This window comes from Drosophila takahashii, chromosome 2L (genome assembly GCF_030179915.1).
Source record: "Drosophila takahashii strain IR98-3 E-12201 chromosome 2L, DtakHiC1v2, whole genome shotgun sequence".
Lineage (NCBI taxonomy): Eukaryota > Metazoa > Arthropoda > Insecta > Diptera > Drosophilidae > Drosophila > Drosophila takahashii.
The window spans coordinates 13,188,755-13,208,980 of record NC_091678.1 but is presented as its reverse complement, the minus strand read 5'-3'; the positions used below and the strand labels follow the sequence as shown (position 1 = coordinate 13,208,980).

General features: G+C 42.0%; 4 protein-coding genes across 6 annotated transcripts in view; 3 read left to right on the top strand and 1 right to left on the bottom strand.

Moving 5' to 3' along the window:
• The window catches only part of Tsp (Thrombospondin), a 47,313-nt gene extending 35,109 nt beyond the window's left edge, over positions 1-12,204 (top strand). The window contains exons 10-14 of one of the 2 annotated variants that reach the window (XM_017159210.3): positions 7,385-7,506; positions 9,519-9,841; positions 10,294-11,777; positions 11,838-11,971; positions 12,027-12,204. In XM_017159210.3, coding sequence (XP_017014699.2) covers positions 7,385-7,506; positions 9,519-9,841; positions 10,294-11,777; positions 11,838-11,971; positions 12,027-12,097 — 2,134 coding nt within the window. In that variant the 3' untranslated portion in view covers positions 12,098-12,204. Of the gene's footprint in view, positions 1-7,384; positions 7,507-8,561; positions 9,080-9,518; positions 9,842-10,293; positions 11,778-11,837; positions 11,972-12,026 lie in introns of those variants that run through there. The other variant, XM_070215092.1, reaches the window with a different exon arrangement.
• Positions 12,205-12,267: 63 nt separating this feature from the next.
• LOC108069215 (ring-infected erythrocyte surface antigen) lies at positions 12,268-14,139 on the top strand. Of its 2 annotated transcripts, none has more exons than XM_017159212.3 (2): positions 12,268-12,436; positions 12,501-14,139. In XM_017159212.3, exon 2 carries the CDS (start codon positions 12,506-12,508, stop codon positions 13,958-13,960), a length of 1,455 nt encoding a protein of 484 aa, XP_017014701.2. In that variant the 5' UTR covers positions 12,268-12,436; positions 12,501-12,505; the 3' UTR covers positions 13,961-14,139. The 2 variants fall into 2 exon arrangements, with proteins under 2 accessions (XP_017014701.2, XP_017014702.2); XM_017159213.3 differs by having other exon boundaries at positions 12,268-12,440.
• A 331-nt stretch (positions 14,140-14,470) lies between these two features.
• LOC108069199 (uncharacterized) lies at positions 14,471-17,289 on the top strand. Its single transcript, XM_017159188.3, has 4 exons — positions 14,471-15,236; positions 15,392-15,527; positions 15,674-15,784; positions 16,936-17,289. The coding sequence occupies exon 1, from the start codon at positions 14,598-14,600 to the stop codon at positions 15,234-15,236; it is 639 nt and encodes a 212-aa protein (XP_017014677.2). The 5' UTR covers positions 14,471-14,597; the 3' UTR covers positions 15,392-15,527; positions 15,674-15,784; positions 16,936-17,289.
• The window catches only part of uif (sushi, von Willebrand factor type A, EGF and pentraxin domain-containing protein uif), a 34,719-nt gene continuing 29,755 nt past the window's right edge, over positions 15,263-20,226 (bottom strand). The window contains exons 9-14 of the mRNA XM_017159183.3: positions 19,842-20,217; positions 19,651-19,776; positions 19,423-19,518; positions 16,910-18,297; positions 16,025-16,135; positions 15,263-15,961 (exon numbers count right to left, since the gene is read on the bottom strand). Coding sequence (XP_017014672.2) covers positions 15,930-15,961; positions 16,025-16,135; positions 16,910-18,297; positions 19,423-19,518; positions 19,651-19,776; positions 19,842-20,217 — 2,129 coding nt within the window. The 3' untranslated portion in view covers positions 15,263-15,929. The remainder of the gene's footprint in view (positions 15,962-16,024; positions 16,136-16,909; positions 18,298-19,422; positions 19,519-19,650; positions 19,777-19,841; positions 20,218-20,226) is intronic.

Below are 20,226 nucleotides of genomic sequence, written 5' to 3'. Positions count from 1 at the left end.
ATTTGGAAAGATTCATGCCAATAGCTCTTACACTGAGCGAAATATCTTCATTTTTGTGAAAGCTATATCCGATTGTTCCTATGGGAGCTATAGGATATAGACGTCCGATCGGGTCGGCTTTCAAACTTGATCTGCGTACACATGTTTTAGGACGACTGTGAAAGTTTCAAGGCGCTAGCTTTTAAACTGAGCTCGCAAACGGTATTGAAACAGACATACAGACGGACAGACGGACAGACGGACAGACGGACAGACGGACAGACGGACAGACGGACATGGCTAAATCGACTCCCCTATTGATCCTGATCAAGAATATATATACTTTATGGGGTCGGAAACGTCTCCTTCACTGCGTTACAAACTTCTGACCAAAATTATAATACCCTCTGCAAGGGTATAAAAAATATTTCCTACATGTAACCAATTTAATTATTAAACGGCAGCTTTAGTATACAGTTGTCTGATTAGCAAGAACTATTACCCTGAGCAACGTATACATAAATAAATAAGATTTGCATATTTTCATGTCAGCAGCTTTAGTACTGCAAAAATGTCATGTAAAAATAGAAAAAAAGGGATATTTTCACATCATTTAACTATTGTTAATATGAAAAGTATGAGATATAGACGTTCGATCGGCACGCGCTTTTACCCTGATCAAGGTACGCACGAGGAGGACAGCGCTGTAGAGTTGGCGTGGCACACACGCATAATAAACTTGCGCTGAATAGAAAGCAAAGGAAACTAAATCTAAAACGCAAACAGTCTAGCTCCTATAGCGAATGTGGGCTTTAGAGTGGGCGTGGCACGTACGCATAACAAAATCTTATAGCGAGTGTGGGCGTTGGAGTGGGCGTGGCACATACGCATAACAAACTTGCGCTGAATAGAAAACAATGGAATCTAAATCTAAAAGTACAAGGCTCTAGCTCTTATAGCTTCCGAGATCATTAAAAAAAAGTTCAATTATGATGGTAAAAAATGAGACAATTCCTTCAGGTTTTAAATGCATGGCCCATACACAACGCTTTTATGAGAATCGAGGAGGAGAGCACCTATACCTTCAAAAAAGTTCATGGTCAAAAATTATGAGAATCGAGGAGGACAGCGCTGTACTATCGAAAAAAAGGAACTTTGTGTAATAATATATAAAAAAAACTTAACTTAATAATATATAAAAAAAAATATTTCCTACATGTAACCAATTTAATTATTAAACGGCAGCTTTAGTATACAGTTGTCTGATTAGCAAGAACTATTACCCTGAGCAACGTATACATAAATAAATAAGATTTGCATATTTTCATGTCAGCAGCTTTAGTACTGCAAAAATGTCATGTAAAAATAGAAAAAAAGGGATATTTTCACAGCATTTAACTATTGTTAATATGAAAAGTATGAGATATAGACGTTCGATCGGCACGCGCTTTTACCCTGATCAAGGTACGCACAAAAAAATACGATTTGGAAAGATTCTTGTCAATAGCTTTTACACTGAGCGAAATATCTTCATTTTGTGAAATCGATATCCGATTGTTCCTATGGGAGCTATAAGATATAGACGTCCGATCGGCACGCGCTTTTACCCTGATCAAGGTACGCACAAAAAAATACGATTTGGAAAGATTCATGCCAATAGCTCTTACACTGAGCGAAATATCTTCATTTTTGTGAAAGCTATATCCGATTGTTCCTATGGGAGCTATAAGATATAGACGTCCGATCGGCACGCGCTTTTACCCTGATCAAGGTACGCACAAAAAAATACGATTTGGAAAGATTCATGCCAATAGCTCTTACACTGAGCGAAATATCTTCATTTTTGTGAAAGCTATATCCGATTGTTCCTATGGGAGCTATAGGATATAGACGTCCGATCGGGTCGGCTTTCAAACTTGATCTGCGTACACATGTTTTAGGACGACTGTGAAAGTTTCAAGGCGCTAGCTTTTAAACTGAGCTCGCAAACGGTATTGAAACAGACATACAGACGGACAGACGGACAGACGGACAGACGGACAGACGGACAGACGGACAGACGGACATGGCTAAATCGACTCCCCTATTGATCCTGATCAAGAATATATATACTTTATGGGGTCGGAAACGTCTCCTTCACTGCGTTACAAACTTCTGACCAAAATTATAATACCCTCTGCAAGGGTATAAAAAATATTTCCTACATGTAACCAATTTAATTATTAAACGGCAGCTTTAGTATACAGTTGTCTGATTAGCAAGAACTATTACCCTGAGCAACGTATACATAAATAAATAAGATTTGCATATTTTCATGTCAGCAGCTTTAGTACTGCAAAAATGTCATGTAAAAATAGAAAAAAAGGGATATTTTCACAGCATTTAACTATTGTTAATATGAAAAGTATGAGATATAGACGTTCGATCGGCACGCGCTTTTACCCTGATCAAGGTACGCACAAAAAAATACGATTTGGAAAGATTCTTGTCAATAGCTTTTACACTGAGCGAAATATCTTCATTTTGTGAAATCGATATCCGATTGTTCCTATGGGAGCTATAAGATATAGACGTCCGATCGGCACGCGCTTTTACCCTGATCAAGGTACGCACAAAAAAATACGATTTGGAAAGATTCATGCCAATAGCTCTTACACTGAGCGAAATATCTTAATTTTTGTGAAAGCTATATCCGATTGTTCCTATGGGAGCTATAAGATATAGACGTCCGATCGGCACGCGCTTTTACCCTGATCAAGGTACGCACAAAAAAATACGATTTGGAAAGATTCATGCCAATAGCTCTTACACTGAGCGAAATATCTTCATTTTTGTGAAAGCTATATCCGATTGTTCCTATGGGAGCTATAGGATATAGACGTCCGATCGGGTCGGCTTTCAAACTTGATCTGCGTACACATGTTTTAGGACGACTGTGAAAGTTTCAAGGCGCTAGCTTTTAAACTGAGCTCGCAAACGGTATTGAAACAGACATACAGACGGACAGACGGACAGACGGACAGACGGACAGACGGACAGACGGACAGACGGACAGACGGACAGACGGACATGGCTAAATCGACTCCCCTATTGATCCTGATCAAGAATATATATACTTTATGGGGTCGGAAACGTCTCCTTCACTGCGTTACAAACTTCTGACCAAAATTATAATACCCTCTGCAAGGGTATAAAAATATTTCCTACATGTAACCAATTTAATTATTAAACGGCAGCTTTAGTATACAGTTGTCTGATTAGCAAGAACTATTACCCTGAGCAACGTATACATAAATAAATAAGATTTGCATATTTTCATGTCAGCAGCTTTAGTACTGCAAAAATGTCATGTAAAAATAGAAAAAAAGGGATATTTTCACAGCATTTAACTATTGTTAATATGAAAAGTATGAGATATAGACGTTCGATCGGCACGCGCTTTTACCCTGATCAAGGTACGCACAAAAAAATACGATTTGGAAAGATTCTTGTCAATAGCTTTTACACTGAGCGAAATATCTTCATTTTGTGAAATCGATATCCGATTGTTCCTATGGGAGCTATAAGATATAGACGTCCGATCGGCACGCGCTTTTACCCTGATCAAGGTACGCACAAAAAAATACGATTTGGAAAGATTCATGCCAATAGCTCTTACACTGAGCGAAATATCTTCATTTTTGTGAAAGCTATATCCGATTGTTCCTATGGGAGCTATAAGATATAGACGTCCGATCGGCACGCGCTTTTACCCTGATCAAGGTACGCACAAAAAAATACGATTTGGAAAGATTCATGCCAATAGCTCTTACACTGAGCGAAATATCTTCATTTTTGTGAAAGCTATATCCGATTGTTCCTATGGGAGCTATAGGATATAGACGTCCGATCGGGTCGGCTTTCAAACTTGATCTGCGTACACATGTTTTAGGACGACTGTGAAAGTTTCAAGGCGCTAGCTTTTAAACTGAGCTCGCAAACGGTATTGAAACAGACATACAGACGGACAGACGGACAGACGGACAGACGGACAGACGGACAGACGGACAGACGGACAGACGGACAGACGGACATGGCTAAATCGACTCCCCTATTGATCCTGATCAAGAATATATATACTTTATGGGGTCGGAAACGTCTCCTTCACTGCGTTACAAACTTCTGACCAAAATTATAATACCCTCTGCAAGGGTATAAAAACTAGATTTTCGGATATTATAGTATCGAAATTTCATGATATGTCCTTTAAACCCACCATAGATCATTATTTTGATTTGAGAAAGTCCACTCAGTTTAGAGCGAAGTTTGATCCTATTTTATGTAGAGTTGTGATTTAAAAAAAAAGATTATCGGTTACTATAGTATAGTAGATATCTAAATAAATATCTAAAACACTTTTTTACTTCATAAACTAGACTATTAAGATACCTGAAATATTTTTTATTGGCTCTAACAAGTCTTTAGCTTCACTATAAACATTAAATAAATTTAATTTCGAGTCTTCTATTAACTTAATACCCTAATAGGGTTTTTATGTACAAGGAGTTTGCAATCTCGTATCGCCGCATAAACAATTTACGATGCCGGTCGTCTTGGCAATGCGCAGGCGCAGCAATGAAAACAAAAACAAGCCCGGGCCAAGTTGAGATCAGGCCCGAGCCAAAGAGCTGAGAGGCTGAAAAGCTGGAGTCGCAGATGGAGATGGAGTTGGAGCCCCAGTCAACCTCGCAGATAAGTGGCCTGTGGCAAAATAAACGCCGCTTTATGGCAGTTAGCTGCAGTTTGTCCAAAGCGTGCGCCACATTCGAGGATTCGAGGGGATTGGATGCTTGGATTCTCCACTGAGAATAGGGAGCTCTCCTTCGAGTGGCAGCCAAGTGTGTTTGCTGGCTCTTTTGTTGTTAGAGCATTTGCATGGCATGCGCTACCATTAGAAGCCATTTGGGTGAGGTTAATGGCTGAGCGGTAGAGTAAACCCCAAGAATAGGGCTTACGTTCGAGCTAATAGACCATTAAACGTTGATCAAGGGGATATCTAAAATATGTGATCTGACAAACCCTAAGTATAATAATATTGAATACCTAAACCTTGGACCACAGTAATCCGTGTTGATCCAAAGTTTTGTGCACCTCATTCCCATTCCCCTTTCCACTTGGCTAAAAGCCTTTGCATGCTTCAGAGCCATGTTCACACATTACTCAGGCCCTGCTCCTTCACTCTGCTCAGGGACCTGCCCTCTATTCCTTCTATGGCTCCTTGGCCGGTGTTTGAACTGGACTCGAACTTGGGCCCAAGCCAGCAAATTGGAATTATGAATTATGAATGCGTGGTTAATAAAAAGAACGTTCAGAAAGAAAGGTAGTCCGCGTTTGGGTTTGGGTCTTGGTCCGCCATGCCAAGCCAATCGGTGGACTTGGAGGACGGAGGCGGCTGAAATGCTAATGCGTTCCTCGTTGCGCTTGACTGGATATTTTCCCAGCACTCAAACGATGCCGCAGAGCCGCAGAACCCAGACAATATGGTCGAATGAACTGAAACAAAGCAGAAAAGCTCAAAGTGTTGGTCAGGAGAGGCCGATCAGGGGCGGAGGCATCTGGGAACGCTGGCGGAAAGCGAAAACCCCCACGCAGCATCCAACTTTACTCACTTGACTTGGACCGCTTGCCACTTAAGTACTTAACACTTTTTGCTAATTGCGCCTAGCCAGTTAGGGGCAAGCCCCGAAAAGCTGCCACTTCCACACGAAAGCAAGAACCCAGGAACCAAATTGTCGCACTCTCCCGCGATCGGGACAAGTGTGTTGTTGCCCACCATGGATATGCCAAACTCGAGGGCCCCCAAGCTGATGGATCTCATCAACTGACAGCGCCAAGAAATAACAAACGCAATACTTCAGGTTCTTCAGCAAACCAAAAGTTGTTATTATAATACTCTGTTTGAAACGAGAATGGTGAATATTATTAAAGCCCTATATTTGTTATGAGAATATTAAAAGGGCTTTCATTAATCAACACATTTAAAATTAAGAATAAAGAATCAATTTAATAATATTTCATTAATATTTAGAGTAGGTAATCTAGGGAACATTTTTGAGTTTGTAATATCGACATTTGTTTATAATATTTGGTAAATATTTAAAGAAGGTAGAGGATGTAATATAGATATTTTGAGCTAGTAATGTAGCTGTTTAGTTTTAGAGCTGTTATTTTTTTTATTTATTCAATGAGCATACTTTTTTTAATAGATCTAAAATTAATAAGTAAGATTTGATTTAATAATATTTCATAAATATTTAGAGTAGGTAATCTAGAGAGTTTAGTAGTTTATAGTAAACGTTTTATAGCTTTTATTTTATTTAAGGGTATTTTGCGATAGTGCAAACCTATTTTGCCCCATCATTATTATTATTTGCTCCTCGGGCCAAATGGAAGTTGGGAAGCTAGGGCCAAGTCTAGGTCTATAACCAAGTCGAAGATGGAGACTAAGACTTCCGGCAGGCGAAAACGCACTGTGTGCTTAGCCATAAAATATTTGAAACTATGGCTTCTGGGTCAGTTGGGCACGGTAGTTCTGGCTGATGGTTTGGATGTATTTTCCTAGGAAATTGGATTGCCATGAGTTATGTTCCGACAAAGTGGGCTGCTAAATTGCAACTACAGACGTAAAAAGTGGATGTATGGATGATGGAGACCGAGATGAAGATGGAACATTGGACGATGGCCGATGGCCCGTGTAACTGTAACCCCAAAACCGAAGCGAACTAATGACCATGTCATGATATGTAAATATTTTGCAGAGCCATAAGCAAACCCACACTCTGGAGCATAAATAAGGAAAACGTTGGGAGAAATTTACATGCATGCAATGCAGTTGGATGTTTCTTGTGATTTTGTGGCCAGAGGCCATCTGCATCGCGCAGCCTACACACACTCACCCTCCTTTATTTATTTGTGTTTCGCTGGCTTTTAATAAGATTTTCTTGTAATTGTAATTTGTTTTCGGGATCCGTTGTCTTCCTGCGGCGGATGGGGGAAACCATCCGAAAATCCACCTGAGGAGAGGAGGAGGGTTTCCCTCACGGCACATGTCTTGTCGCTTGTCGAACTGCGCTTTGTCGGTGCTTTTGTGACCCTCGGATCCTCAAATCCCTCCGCGGGGGCAACCTTTTCTTTTCTCCCATTTCCCCGTCTCAGTGGCTTTTGTGTGTGTAGCCGTTTCCACTAAACATCATTAATAAATATGTATGCCTTTGTATGCTCGACTCTGACTGTGTCCAACATTAACAGTCTTTTGTTGCTGTTTGTTCCTGGCTGTCGGTATTAATAATAATAAACAATATGCCCCATTCCTATACAAACCCTGCCCGATCGCATTAACAACAATCTGTGTGTCTCCCTTTTGCAGAGGCGTTCAGTGTCACGATACCGTGAATGGAGCCCAGTGTGACTCCTGTCCAGCCGGCTACGAAGGTGATGGACGCACATGTTCGCTACGTAATCCTTGCCTGGACACACCGTGCCCCTCAGGTAAGTGGAAGTGGAGGGAAAACCACTCAAATGGAATGGTCTCCTATGGGCTTACCCCTGTGTGTTCTTAGTGTGCCCCTCCTAAATGGAGTTTTGTCTTTTTGGGGATTCTGTTGATTTTATGGCTAATTTGCGTTTGTCGTGCCATCAGCTCAGTTGCGAGTGGGTTGATTGGTAAACATGGGATCACACAAGAATCATAGAAGTTCTCAACGAAAGGGGAAGAAGGAAATGGTTGAGTGGCTAAACTGTTTTTATTATTATTGTTCATCGGGACTAGTTTACAATAACATAACAAATTACAACTTTTTGGGACCCATTAATTTCAATTAAATTTTTCTTTGCTGATGGATAGCTAAAATTTGTCCTTCATAAAAATTCCACTTTTTAACATTATTTTAAATTTACTGAAAAATCATTTTAAAATCTAGTTTTACTGAATTTCTGAGGTAATAGTTTTATGGATTTAATAAATTAATATAAAACACTAATACGGGCTTTTAAAAAACCAATTACCTTAATAAAATTTAAGTACATGGGGCTTATATAAAATGTGAATGCAACTAATTTTTGAACAATTTACAATTGAGAAAATCCAATTTATTTATTTTAAATTTATTTCAAATTTCACCTCTCATTGGATGATATAACCGGTCTAACAGAAATGCATATGCCTGACCCATTCGAGTGTAGCGTACTCAATTCACACGATTATTTGATTTATTAATGCCCACTTCGGGTTAATTCGGGCTCTGAGGACTCGCCGAACCTTTTGATTGAATAAAAAACCCTCGAAAATTATATAGTACCCGGGGTAATTACGGGCTTCCCGCGAATGTGTGAAACAAGAGGGCTAATCAGAGCCCAGTTTTACTGAGATCCAGAGATCCAATGGGCAGAGTCAGCAGCACCGACTTTTTTGGGGCGTCCTGGAATGTTCAGGGGGTCTAATTGGATTGCGGCGAAAGTACAAAGTAGATGGACCCAATGTCAAATGGGAGACTCATCACAAATAACTTACCAACTTACTAATAAACAATTCTCATTTGTACTAGGCAACATTCACTATCAGAGGCAGAGCCAGTACACGGCCCGCAAATACTCGGTCGTAACGAACTAATTCGCAGCGGAGGGGACAATCGCAGCGCCTCGGCTAAGCTATGATACGATATACACACCTAAATTACCTAAATTACAAATACAGAACGTAGAAAGTGCACATATTGAATTACTATCTTTATAAAATAGTCATAAGTTGTAAGCTCTACGTTTGGCACACAGCGGAATTCATAGTATTAGCAATCCATTTGAATTTGAAAAGCAGAACGAGCAGCTCCAACGAAGAAAAATAATATGAGATAATATGTTTGAAAACTTTATTCTAGCATAGAATAGAATATAATATGTCCCAATTAAATGCCCAGAAAGTGGAGTCTATAAACGTGTAACAAAATTTGCTTTCCCCCGCCTGAAATCTCCCAATTATTGTAATAAACTATGAATAATCTTAATAAAAAAATGTATGCTGTAATTTTTTGGTATTTAATAAACAAACTCCATCATTGGCCACATATTTTATTTATTTGCCTATCGAAATCATCACCCCAAACCCACATGCCTTTATACCGCATCATGTTTATACACTATCATTTTCTGGTCATGCTTCTGAAGACTAATGGTGAGTTATCGTATCAATTTAAAGTCACATATCAAACGAGATCATCGTGAAGAATTAGCTTAAACATGTATAAAAGATATCTTCCGGTTCAAAGGAATTAAATAGTTTGGAAACCGAATATTCAATTGTCCGATTTCGATAAAAATATATCCAATCAGCGAAATTATAAAACTTGATCTGTGTAAAAAAAAACAATATGAATGGGAAATATTTTTTGTTTTATTAAAACTCATCAAATATTTTGTAACTCTGAGATCATCAATCGTTTCCATACAATTAAATCATTCATCTCTTACCTTCCTTTGCATTTGCTATTATTTTTTCAACGCAAAAGGTGCCCAATGCCTGCAGGTTGGTTACCCGCCCTACTTCCATTGCATCTCATGTCCGGTGGGTCACGAGGTAAACGGCACAGGCTGCCGGGATTTGGATGAGTGCGCGATCTACGATCCCTGCGACGATCTTACGATCTGCACCAATCTCAGTCCGGGCTTCCAGTGCAGTCCTTGTCCAGTCGGTTTTGATGGAACTCACGCAAATGGCTACTACGCCGAATTCTACTCCCTGGATTATCGCAAGCAAACGTGCCTGGATGTCGATGAGTGCCGAACTGGTTTCTTCCGATGCCCGGATCACTCCACCTGCATAAATGAGATTGTGAGTCGAATATATAGAGTGGTCACTGTATAGTATATAAAGAACGTGCGTTATAAACTCATGTTGATATATAAAATATACCAATTCCCGGTATTGTTCCCTTGAAAGTAATAAAACTATTACATACTTCAAGAGAAATTTAACAAATTCTTTAACAATAATAGTCTATAGTTCTTTATTAACATTTTCTTTCCTTTTCTTTATTTTTTCTTTTCAAAAATATTTTTTATTTTCCTATAAGAGTTATTGTAAAAAATCTAAAGTCCCTTTTTTTCTAAATATTAGTTTTAACTAAATAAATATTCGAATGAAAATTGTAATTTATAATGACTCGGAAATATTTTATTTTGATATTCTGATGTATTACCTACTAACCTACCATTAAGAGTAATTTTAATATCTTCAAAATCAGCATCTCCCGAGTAAACTGACTCAACTTCTTTATTTCCCAGGGCTCCTACAGATGCCAGTGCCACGAGGGACATGTGACCAATGGCACCTACAGCTGCCTGGACAGATCCTCGGTGTCCGTGTGTCCGGATGGCACTGTTTGCGATCGCAATGCCGTTTGCCTGCGGATGGACAACCTGCGAAGCAAGTGCCACTGCAATGTGGGATGGGCGGGCAATGGATTGATGTGCGGCAGGGACTCCGATATGGATGGTTGGCCGGACAAGACGCTCGGCTGCCCGGAGCTGCATTGTCAGCGGGACAACTGCCCCAGGCTGCCGAATTCGGGACAGGAGGACGCCGATCTGGATGGCTATGGCGATGGGTGTGACGAGGATGCCGATGGCGATAATGTCCAGAACACCCAGGATAATTGCCCGCTGGCCTACAACACCGAGCAGGTGGATTCCGATGGCGACCGAGTGGGCGATGTGTGCGACAACTGTGTGCTCAAGTACAATCCCAGGCAGCTGGACACCGATGAGGATGGTCTGGGTGATGAGTGCGATGGGGATATGGACAATGATTCCATACCAAACGAGCTGGACAACTGCCCGCTGCTGCCGAATCCCAGTCAATCGGATGTAGACAATGATGGTGTGGGCAATGGCTGCGATAACTGCCCGAATCTCCCGAATCCCGACCAGAAGGATCGCGACATGGACTTTGTGGGCGACGCCTGTCATCGGGACATCGACGGCGATGACGATGGAGTGCCCAATTCGCTGGATAACTGCCCCATGGTCAGCAATTCGGATCAACTGGACACTGATGGCGATGGAACGGGCGATGAGTGCGATGACGACATGGATGGCGACGGGATACCCAACTACAAGGACAACTGTCCGCTTGCCAGCAATCCCAAGCAGGAGGATTTCAATCGCAATGGCAAGGGTGATCGTTGCGAAGAGGACGAGGATGTGGATGGGGTACCAAATGCCATTGATAATTGCCCCAACAACTCGATGATTCATCACACGGACTTTCGTACACTGCAAACTATTCCTCTGGATCCGAAGGGTTTATCCCAGGCTGATCCCAACTGGGTGGTCCATGCCAATGGCACTGAGATCGTGCAGACTTTAAACTCCGATCCCGGATTGGCGGTGGGCAGAGATGCCTTCGGTGGTGTCGATTTCGATGGAACCTTCTATATCAATGATGATACGGATGACGATTATGCCGGCTTTGTGTTTAGCTATCAGAGCAGCTACAAATACTATGTGGTGCAGTGGAAGAAGGGAACGCAAACCTACTGGGAGCCACGACCCTTTACTGCCTCCGCAGCGCCGGGAATTCAGATTAAACTGGTCAACAGCACCGAGGGTCCTGGGCCAACGATGCGCAACAGTTTGTGGCACGAGGGGAATACCGATGGCGAGGCCAGGCTGCTGTGGAAGGATCCGAAGAACATTGCCTGGAAGGAGAGAACCTCCTACCGCTGGTCCCTGGTGCATCGACCGGCCATTGGCCTCATCCGACTGCAGTGAGTGATGGGGTTTCCATTGCCGAGTTCCCATGTCTCTAGTCTCTTATTCCTTTACAGAATGTACGAGGGTCATCGCCTCATCTTCGACTCGGGCAATGTCTTTGACTCCACGCTGAAGGGCGGACGGCTGGGCGTGTTCTGCTTCTCCCAGAGGATGATTATATGGTCCAACCTGCAGTACAAGTGCAATAGTAAGTGAAATCTCCCAGCTTAACGTACCTTTCTTATATCTATCCTTTAAAACAGACCGCGTGAAGCCCCTGATCTACAATGATCTGTCTGAATATCTCAAGACGAAGGTGGAGTTGCAGGACTGAACAGAGGAACCACTACCCCTTTTTGCCATCCATTTTAACCAAATTAATTATTAATTCTAGCACTTAGTTAATAAAACGAGTTGCCAACCGAGTTGGCCATTTAAAAAGGCCTCGAATCAAGTGGGCCATGCGTTTAAAACACCCAAAAGACAACCAATTGTCAAGTTCAGTTAGTTGACCTGTCTCAGTTAGGCGAACACACTTACGCTAGGGAACATTTTGACCGGCGAAATAAGGAAAACTTACATAACGAAATCATTGAAAACACACAGAGCAGTGAAACTAGTTGACTAGTTAACCGGGTAAAATTCAGTCAGTCTTGCTTGAAATTTGTTAAGGGTAAGTAAGTAAGAGCAGAGACCAGAGGTGGTTCCAAATCGAGTTGAATCCTTGATTTTAATAGCAACGATGGCCAGCTGCGATGTGCAAGCAACTCGCTCCCAGGACGAGTTGAAGAAGACTGAGAACACGAAGAATGTGAAAAATTCCGAAGATTTGGGGGCATTAAATTTTAAATCAAGCGTCGAAATGGACGCGGAACCAACCGCCTCCTCTGAGAGCGATCTGCGACCCTCACGCAGTTCGGTGACGAAGATGACCACCAAAATTCCGGCTCCCATTTTTCTGGGTCCCAGTGGCAGTCTTCATCAGATTAGCAGTCGCCGCCTGTACAGCTCGGTGGTACGCAACTCGGTCGATGATCATCAAATGACAGATGACTCGGGCATCCAACTGGAGTCTTCGATGACGGAACTGGCCGACACAACGCTAACGGTCAGACCCAGTCCCATACTGCAAACGATTCTCGACAGGATTCCGGGAACCAGCAGCGAAATGGAACTTCGACGGGCTGAGGAGCAAACACTCAAGGAACTTCAACGAGTCGTCGCCGAAATGGAGGCCGAAGTGGCCCTAGATGACCTGGATATGCAGGATGTGCAGTTCGAAACTGAGGAATCAAGGCCAAATGAAGACCAAGGGATCGAAAATAAGACTGAGAACTCTGGACTAAATGTGGGACAGCTCTCTGTAAATAAAACGCAGCAGAAACTGCCCGACGATCCTGAAAAAGTTCTGAGTAATGAAGAATTGCCAGTGGTTAATCAACAGGCAAAGCAAGAAAAATGTGCAGATATTGAGGAACAAATGGAGGATCCTGAAAAAGTTCTGAGTAATGAAGAATTGCCAGTGGCAGATATTGAGGAACAAATGGACAAGGAAGTGGAACTCTTTGAGAAACTGGCTGAAGAGCCAGCTGAAGAATCCACACAGATGGTTCTCCAAGAACCCATCGAGGAACCCCAGAAGTCTGTACCCGAAACGCTAATGGAAGAACTTGAAATGGCGATAAGTGGGGGTGGCGAAACCGCAGAGGATCGATTTCTCAGGAACCAATTCGAAAGAAGCCCCGAAACAATGGGCCTAAAATTTCAGCAACCAACGGATGAGAACCAATCCAACATTTCGGACTCGGGACTGACTGCCCGACCATCGGTGGATGGATCGGTGGAGAGCGATCGCCGGATGGTTCCCTTGGAAGAACTGTTCGATCCGGAACACAATGTGGAGCTACTGCGTCAGCTTTTGCAGTCGGGAGCCGAAGAAAACACCACCACAGAGGCAGAGCCAGTTGTGAACGAGACTGAAATGGTGGAGGATATAGAAGCGGAGGTGGAAATGGAAGCGGAACCGGAAGCGGAAACCGAGATCGAGGAGGAAATGGATTCCGGCAAAAAGCAGACTGCTAGCAAATCGTTCAGCTTCTTTCGGAGACTCATCGGTCGCAAACTTCTGCAGCTCAGCTATCCCATACTATTCTGCAGCTTGGCTTTCAGTCTGATTTACCTGTCGCGCAAGGAGTAGGCTACCGTTCTAAGCAAATGAAAATTAGATTATATATACAAAAGCAGAAACAAAAGATTTGACTCCGATTGATTGTACAATGCGTACCAAAGCACTTCAAAATCGCCCAAAATATTGGCATAGAGTTGCCTAAAATTAATCTATTTTTGAAATAAATGTGCACATCAATATCAAGTTTACACGTTTCCATTTTGTAAGCTTTATATGTGTATTTGAATTAAAGCGCCAATTACTTTAACTTCTTTTACAAATGAGCGCTAGGTGGCGTGGTGGGCAGATAGGGCAGTGTTGGAAACGAGATTAGTTATCGATATGTAATCGACTGACTGGGTGGCTTTAACGTTAATTCAAATTTTAAAAATTTGGTAAAGGATTTAAGGGGCTTTACAAATCCGTCTTGGGCTTTTTAGAGGAAAGTATATATTTGTCAGTTTCTAACCGATACTATTTATCCTCTAGCCGAAAATCGTAACTTTTATTTGAAAGCAAATAAAATACATCGCAGTAACATTTGAAATTCTATCATACACTTTCGATATTACTCAAACCAAGTAGAATTATGCACTCAAATTTCGATTTATTTTGTAACCATATTTTAACAAATTTTAAGTTGAAAATAAGCGCGTAACCTCCAAAAATGACTTCCTTGGGCTGTGTTTTCGTTGCTGGCCTGTTCCACGTGATGCATTTTGTGGCTTTGTCTTCGAAAAGTTCGAATATTCCGGGACTACAGTTACCCTCTCTGATTGTGGGTCTTGCGGCAATGGATCTGATATGGGACAATTGCTTCATTCCCCGGCGACTTCATATTATGCCGGCACTCCTCAAACGTACATACGAGTTGGCAATGACATTCCTTCTGCTGGAGATTGCCGTTCAGGTCGTTTGGAAAACCTTCGAGCATATATTATCTCTGCTGATCAAGATAATACTGATCGGAACGGGCCTGGTGTCGGAATATAACTATGGGCAGTACGAAAAATACTGGGTGGGCAGCGTTACAGTGCCGTTGTCCTTTTTAATCCTGGCCTTTGCCGGTCAGGCCACCGACCATTTCCATATGCTGCACGATTGCCTCTTCGAGGTCCAGACAAAGGTACATTTGCGTGTGGACGAGTCCCTGAAGTACATTAAACGAAATCCCAGAGTTGCGAAGAAAAAGGTACCCAACATCCTGCCGACTCTTCAGAGACACAAGGACATGGCTTGCAAGCAGCGTCGTGGAAAAACCTTCATCAGTCACTTCCAACGAAGAACCGAACTCTCTGATCAATAAGTAATAACATTTGGTATCGCCACATCTTCAATTAGATTCGTTTCGTTTCTTTTATTTTATACAAGAAAATTTATAAAATTAATTGTCATACATAATAATTAAATTGCTTTTATTAAATTACAAAATAACGACTATATTTGATTTGCTTTTTACAGCACTCGCGAATTTGTTCAACAAGCTTGGACAATCTATATGGTTGGAAAAATCTATGTTTATATATAAGTATATATATATATATGTATTGCAATTTGGTACCGCGTCAAGCATGGTAGTTTCGAGTGTCTTGTATAGGTAAATAATACTTAAGATTAAAACAATATTTCATTCGTTATATTAGGCATAAGTTCGACTTAATTTCATGTAGTTTGCATACCTAAAGAGCACATATGGGAATTACTAATTTAAGATTTATCGTCTCGCCTCGCGTTTTTAAGCAGCTCTCGAAGCCTTGCATTAAGCCACGTAATATCCACGTGAGATTGGGACTGAAGATGGATCGAAAGCGAAGAAGTCGCAGCTATTACGTTGATTCAATGCAAGGCTCTCCAGTGAGTATTTCTGGGGGCAGTGTTTCGATCACTGTTCTGACAGTGAGCTCCGTCGCCGCATCCCGTTCTCTATTTATGACCACATTTTACATTAAAGCAGCTTTGTTATCTGTAATTTATCTCTTCTAAATCGCGACTCGTTGTTTTACTGCACTTCGCTATCACTATCACTCTTTTCTGCAAATAAAAACGATATTACATTAATATTATTACTATTATAAAGTTATCTTTTTAACTTACCCTTCTTGCCCGTGTAGGCGTGACGTTTCAGTCGGTCGTATAAGTCTTCTTTAGTTCCATAGAGCGAGGCATTGGACCTAGCCAATGTACTCATCTTGCCGCCATGCAGACCTGTTAAGAGATTAAAGGTGAGCAGGGATTTAATAGGGAACGATTGGAGATACAAAAGTTTACGTTGAAGAATTGAGACTTTTAATATGACAAAATCGTTTCTTTACTTTCTACCTTCTTGTATCCCAATTTTCATAACAATCAAATGATTATAATTTGCAATTATTATTAAAGATGAACAAGGATTAAATAGAGAAGTATTTGAAATACAAAGGTTTAGGTTGAAGGACTGAAACTTTTATATAGAGAATGTCTTTTCTTTACGTAGTGTAGAAATTGTACTTGTATCCCAATTTTCATAACAATAAAATGATTATAATATTATAATTTTTTTTAGGTTGAAAGACTGAGACTTTTAGTTTGAAAATAATGTTTTTTTACCTTCTACCTACTTGTATCCCAATTTTCATAGCAATACAATGATTATAAATTGCAATTATTGTTAAAGATAAGAAAGGATATAATAGGGAAGTATTTGTAATACAAAGGTTTGGGTTGATAGACTGAGATTTTTAACTTAGCAATATCGCTTCCTTACTTTCTAACTAGTTGTATCCAAATTTTCATAACAATTAAATGATTCTAATTTGCAATTATTATTAAAGATGAGCAAGAATATAATAGGGAAGTATTTGAAATACAAAGGTTTAGGTTGAAAAACTGAGACTTTTAAATTGACAATGTCTTTTCTCGACTTTCCTCCTACTTGTATCCCAATTTTTATAACAATTTCATAACAATTTTCATAAATTACTAAAATGTATTATTACTCACCATCCTTCATGTACGTTTCGTTGTAGAAGTTGGGCATCTCCCAGCCGTCCTCCTCGTCGTCGTAGTAATGCGCATAGGTGCTGTGATGCGACGGCGCGATGGACTCCGCGTAGGGCGTGTGGGCGCCGTAGTAGAAGTTCACCTGCGATCCGGTTTGGTCGATCGCCGGCGTCAGCATCTTCTTGGGATCCCGGCGCTTCGTCGACCGCACGCAGATCATCCAGATGAGCAGTACGATGATAATGATAAAGATCACTGCTCCGGCAATTCCACCGGCAATGTAAGCGAACTCGGACCTCTCCGCGCAGTGGGGTCCCGTAAAGGAGCCCACACAGCGGCAAGAGGGCGTACCCTTTAGATCCTTCACACAGGCACCCGAATTCTCGCAATAGCCATCGCAAACATCCGTGCAGGCCATTCCAGTTCCATTGAATCCTGGCTTGCACTCGCACTTAAAGTCCGACGTCTCAGGGACCATGATGCAGTAGGCATTCACATCGCAATGCGGTTTGCCCTCGGCAATGTGCTCGCAGGGATTGGTGCACTCGCTCTTGGAGGTGGCTCCGGTGATCTTGGTGCTGTGATTGGGTGGACACTGCAAACAAGTCGTCTGCTGTGACTCCGACTGGTAGAAGCCCTTGCGGCACTCGATGCACATGTTGAGCGTAGCATTCAGATACGTTCCCGCCGAACAGACCGGCAGGGTGCACTCCTCCACCGAACTGGCGCCCACCTTGGGCGTTGTCCTGCCCAGCGGACAGGCGGCACAGGATGGCTGGACGCCCTGCAGGCGGTAGGTGCCCCTGGGACAGGGTTCACAGCGTCCGTCGGCGCCCAGTTGCTGGCCAGAGCTGCACTCATCGCGACACTCCTTGCGCGACGTGGCCTCCGTGGAGCGCGTCGTCTGTCCCAGGCCGCACAGTTCGCAGCCGAAGGATCCCTCGTTGGGCTGATAGAAACCATGACCGCAGGAGCGGCACAGACCCGTCTCCGCATCGAAGTACTTGCCAGCGGGGCAGCGCTCCTTGCAGTCGGCCGCCGAACGGGCACCTGGTCCTGCGGTCACTCCTGGCCTGCCAGCAATCACCGGGCACTTGCTGCACTGCAGCTGACCAGCCTCCGATTGGTAGGTGCCGCGGGAACAGGCCAGGCACGTCTTATTGGCACTGTCGTAGAAGGTTCCAATCGCACAGGGCACGCAGTCGGGAATCATCACCACCTGACCCACCGGACAGGCGTACTCCGATCCCAGTTCTAAGGATGCCGGATCCGGAACTGTGTTGGGCAGAATCTCCTGCACGGCAAACTGATCGTCCTCGAGGATGAGCTTCTCCAGCAATTGCTTCACGCTGGATCGTTCACCGGTCGATGTGTGCACCACAGGATCACTGGAGGGGGACAGAGATAGGGTTTATTAGATATGTTTAAAGGGAACTATTATATTTTAAACATTTCAAAAACATTTGTTAATGTTCAGACAAAGTGTTATCCTTAAGTATCATATAATACTGAATATATCAAATGCGTATAATATCTCAGATCTCTTAAAAAGCATTCATGTTTTCAAAGATCAAGTTCTAATATTTGAAAATAAATGAAATATATATATTAAATGCATATAAGATCAGATCTCTTAAAAAGCATTCATGTTTTAATAGAGATTAAATGAAATGTATATATTAAATGCACAAAAGATTTAAGATCTCTTAAAGAGCATTTATGTTTTCATAGATCAAGTTAAAATATTGGAAATGAAATGAAATGTATATATTAAATGCATATAAGATCTCAGATCTTTTAAAGAACATTAATGTTTTCATAGATCTTTTCAAGTTATAATATTGAAATTAAATGAAATGTATATATTAAATGCACATAAGATCTAAAATCTCTTAAAAGGCATTCAAGTTGTCAAAGATCAAGTTAATATATTTGAAATTAAATGAAAGGTATATACAAAATGCATATAAGATCTATGGTCTCTTAAAGAGCATTCAAATTTTTGTAGATCGTTTCAAGTTATAATATTTCAATTAAATTATTAAATGCATACAAAATCTAATATTTCCTAAAGAACATTAACTTTTTCATAGCTCATTTCAAGTTATAATATTTGAAATTAAATGAAATGTATATACTATGATAAATGCATATAAGATCTAAGATCTCTTGAAGAGCATTCAAGTTTTCATAGATCGTTCCAATCTATAACATTGAAAATAAAATGAAATATAAATTTTATCTGTGGTTTAAATCTTGTGATATTAGGTAACACTTTTCTAGACATTGAAAAGTAAGCTTTAAAACCGGGTTAGCACGCATTGACATGTAATGTGAGGTTAGACAAGCATTTGGTTAAGTGCTTCGGTTTGATTGGATGGATGTTGGATTAGACTGAGACTGAGACTGGTTGGAAGTAGTACTGGGTGCAGATTTGATGCTGGGCAGATCGGGTGCAATTTGTCGGATTTGGTTATTCGTAGGGTGGACCAACAAAGGAGTGCTAGACATACTTTACAGCCGGGAAGGCTATCTCCAGGGTGTATGTATCGCCGCCAGTTTGTTGGCGTCCCTGGCGACCCGTCAAAGTCAGATCGTCATCCTCCTCGCTGCAAATTGGGTTAACGAACACACAAAACACATATAACATATACACAGTGTACACGGATAAACGGCGGATCATCAGATCAGGACATGCTAGTGTGGGACTCATGGGTTAGGTTTCTCATGCAACTACTTACTTGACCACTGGAAGTTCGGCCTCCATTACATAGACACCACCGTCCTTGGACTGACGACGCACTCGGTTATTCTGGGCAGCTCGGTAATGATCGCATTTCACATCGATCTGGATGTCCTTGCATTCCCTGTATGGCGAATAATTACTTTAAATGAGAAGGGGAAACATAAAAGAAGCCATGGGTAGACCTACCTAGTTCCTTCGATGGCATAAGAGCAGAAGTTCCAGTCCCTGTTCAGACCATTAACCGAGTTGGTAACCTTCTGACGGAGCACCGCCTGACCAGCCTTGTTGCACAGCACGTCCGAGGGGAAGAGCATCTTGATGCGGAAAACACGCTGGGCGGGCTTCGATGGGGAGCAGGATGGGTAGACCAGGGGCATTGAGGGTTCGCGAGTGGGTCGCCAGAAGCCCTCGGCTCCGCAGGTGTAGAACTCGGGCACTTGCTCCGAGAAACGTAGACCGGCATTACAGGCAATCTCGCAGACCTTGAACTGACCACCGGCGCCCCAATCCTTGCACACCTGCGATCCTCCAACAGGATCCGCCAATGCAGGGCAGAAGTCGGCTGTAAAGT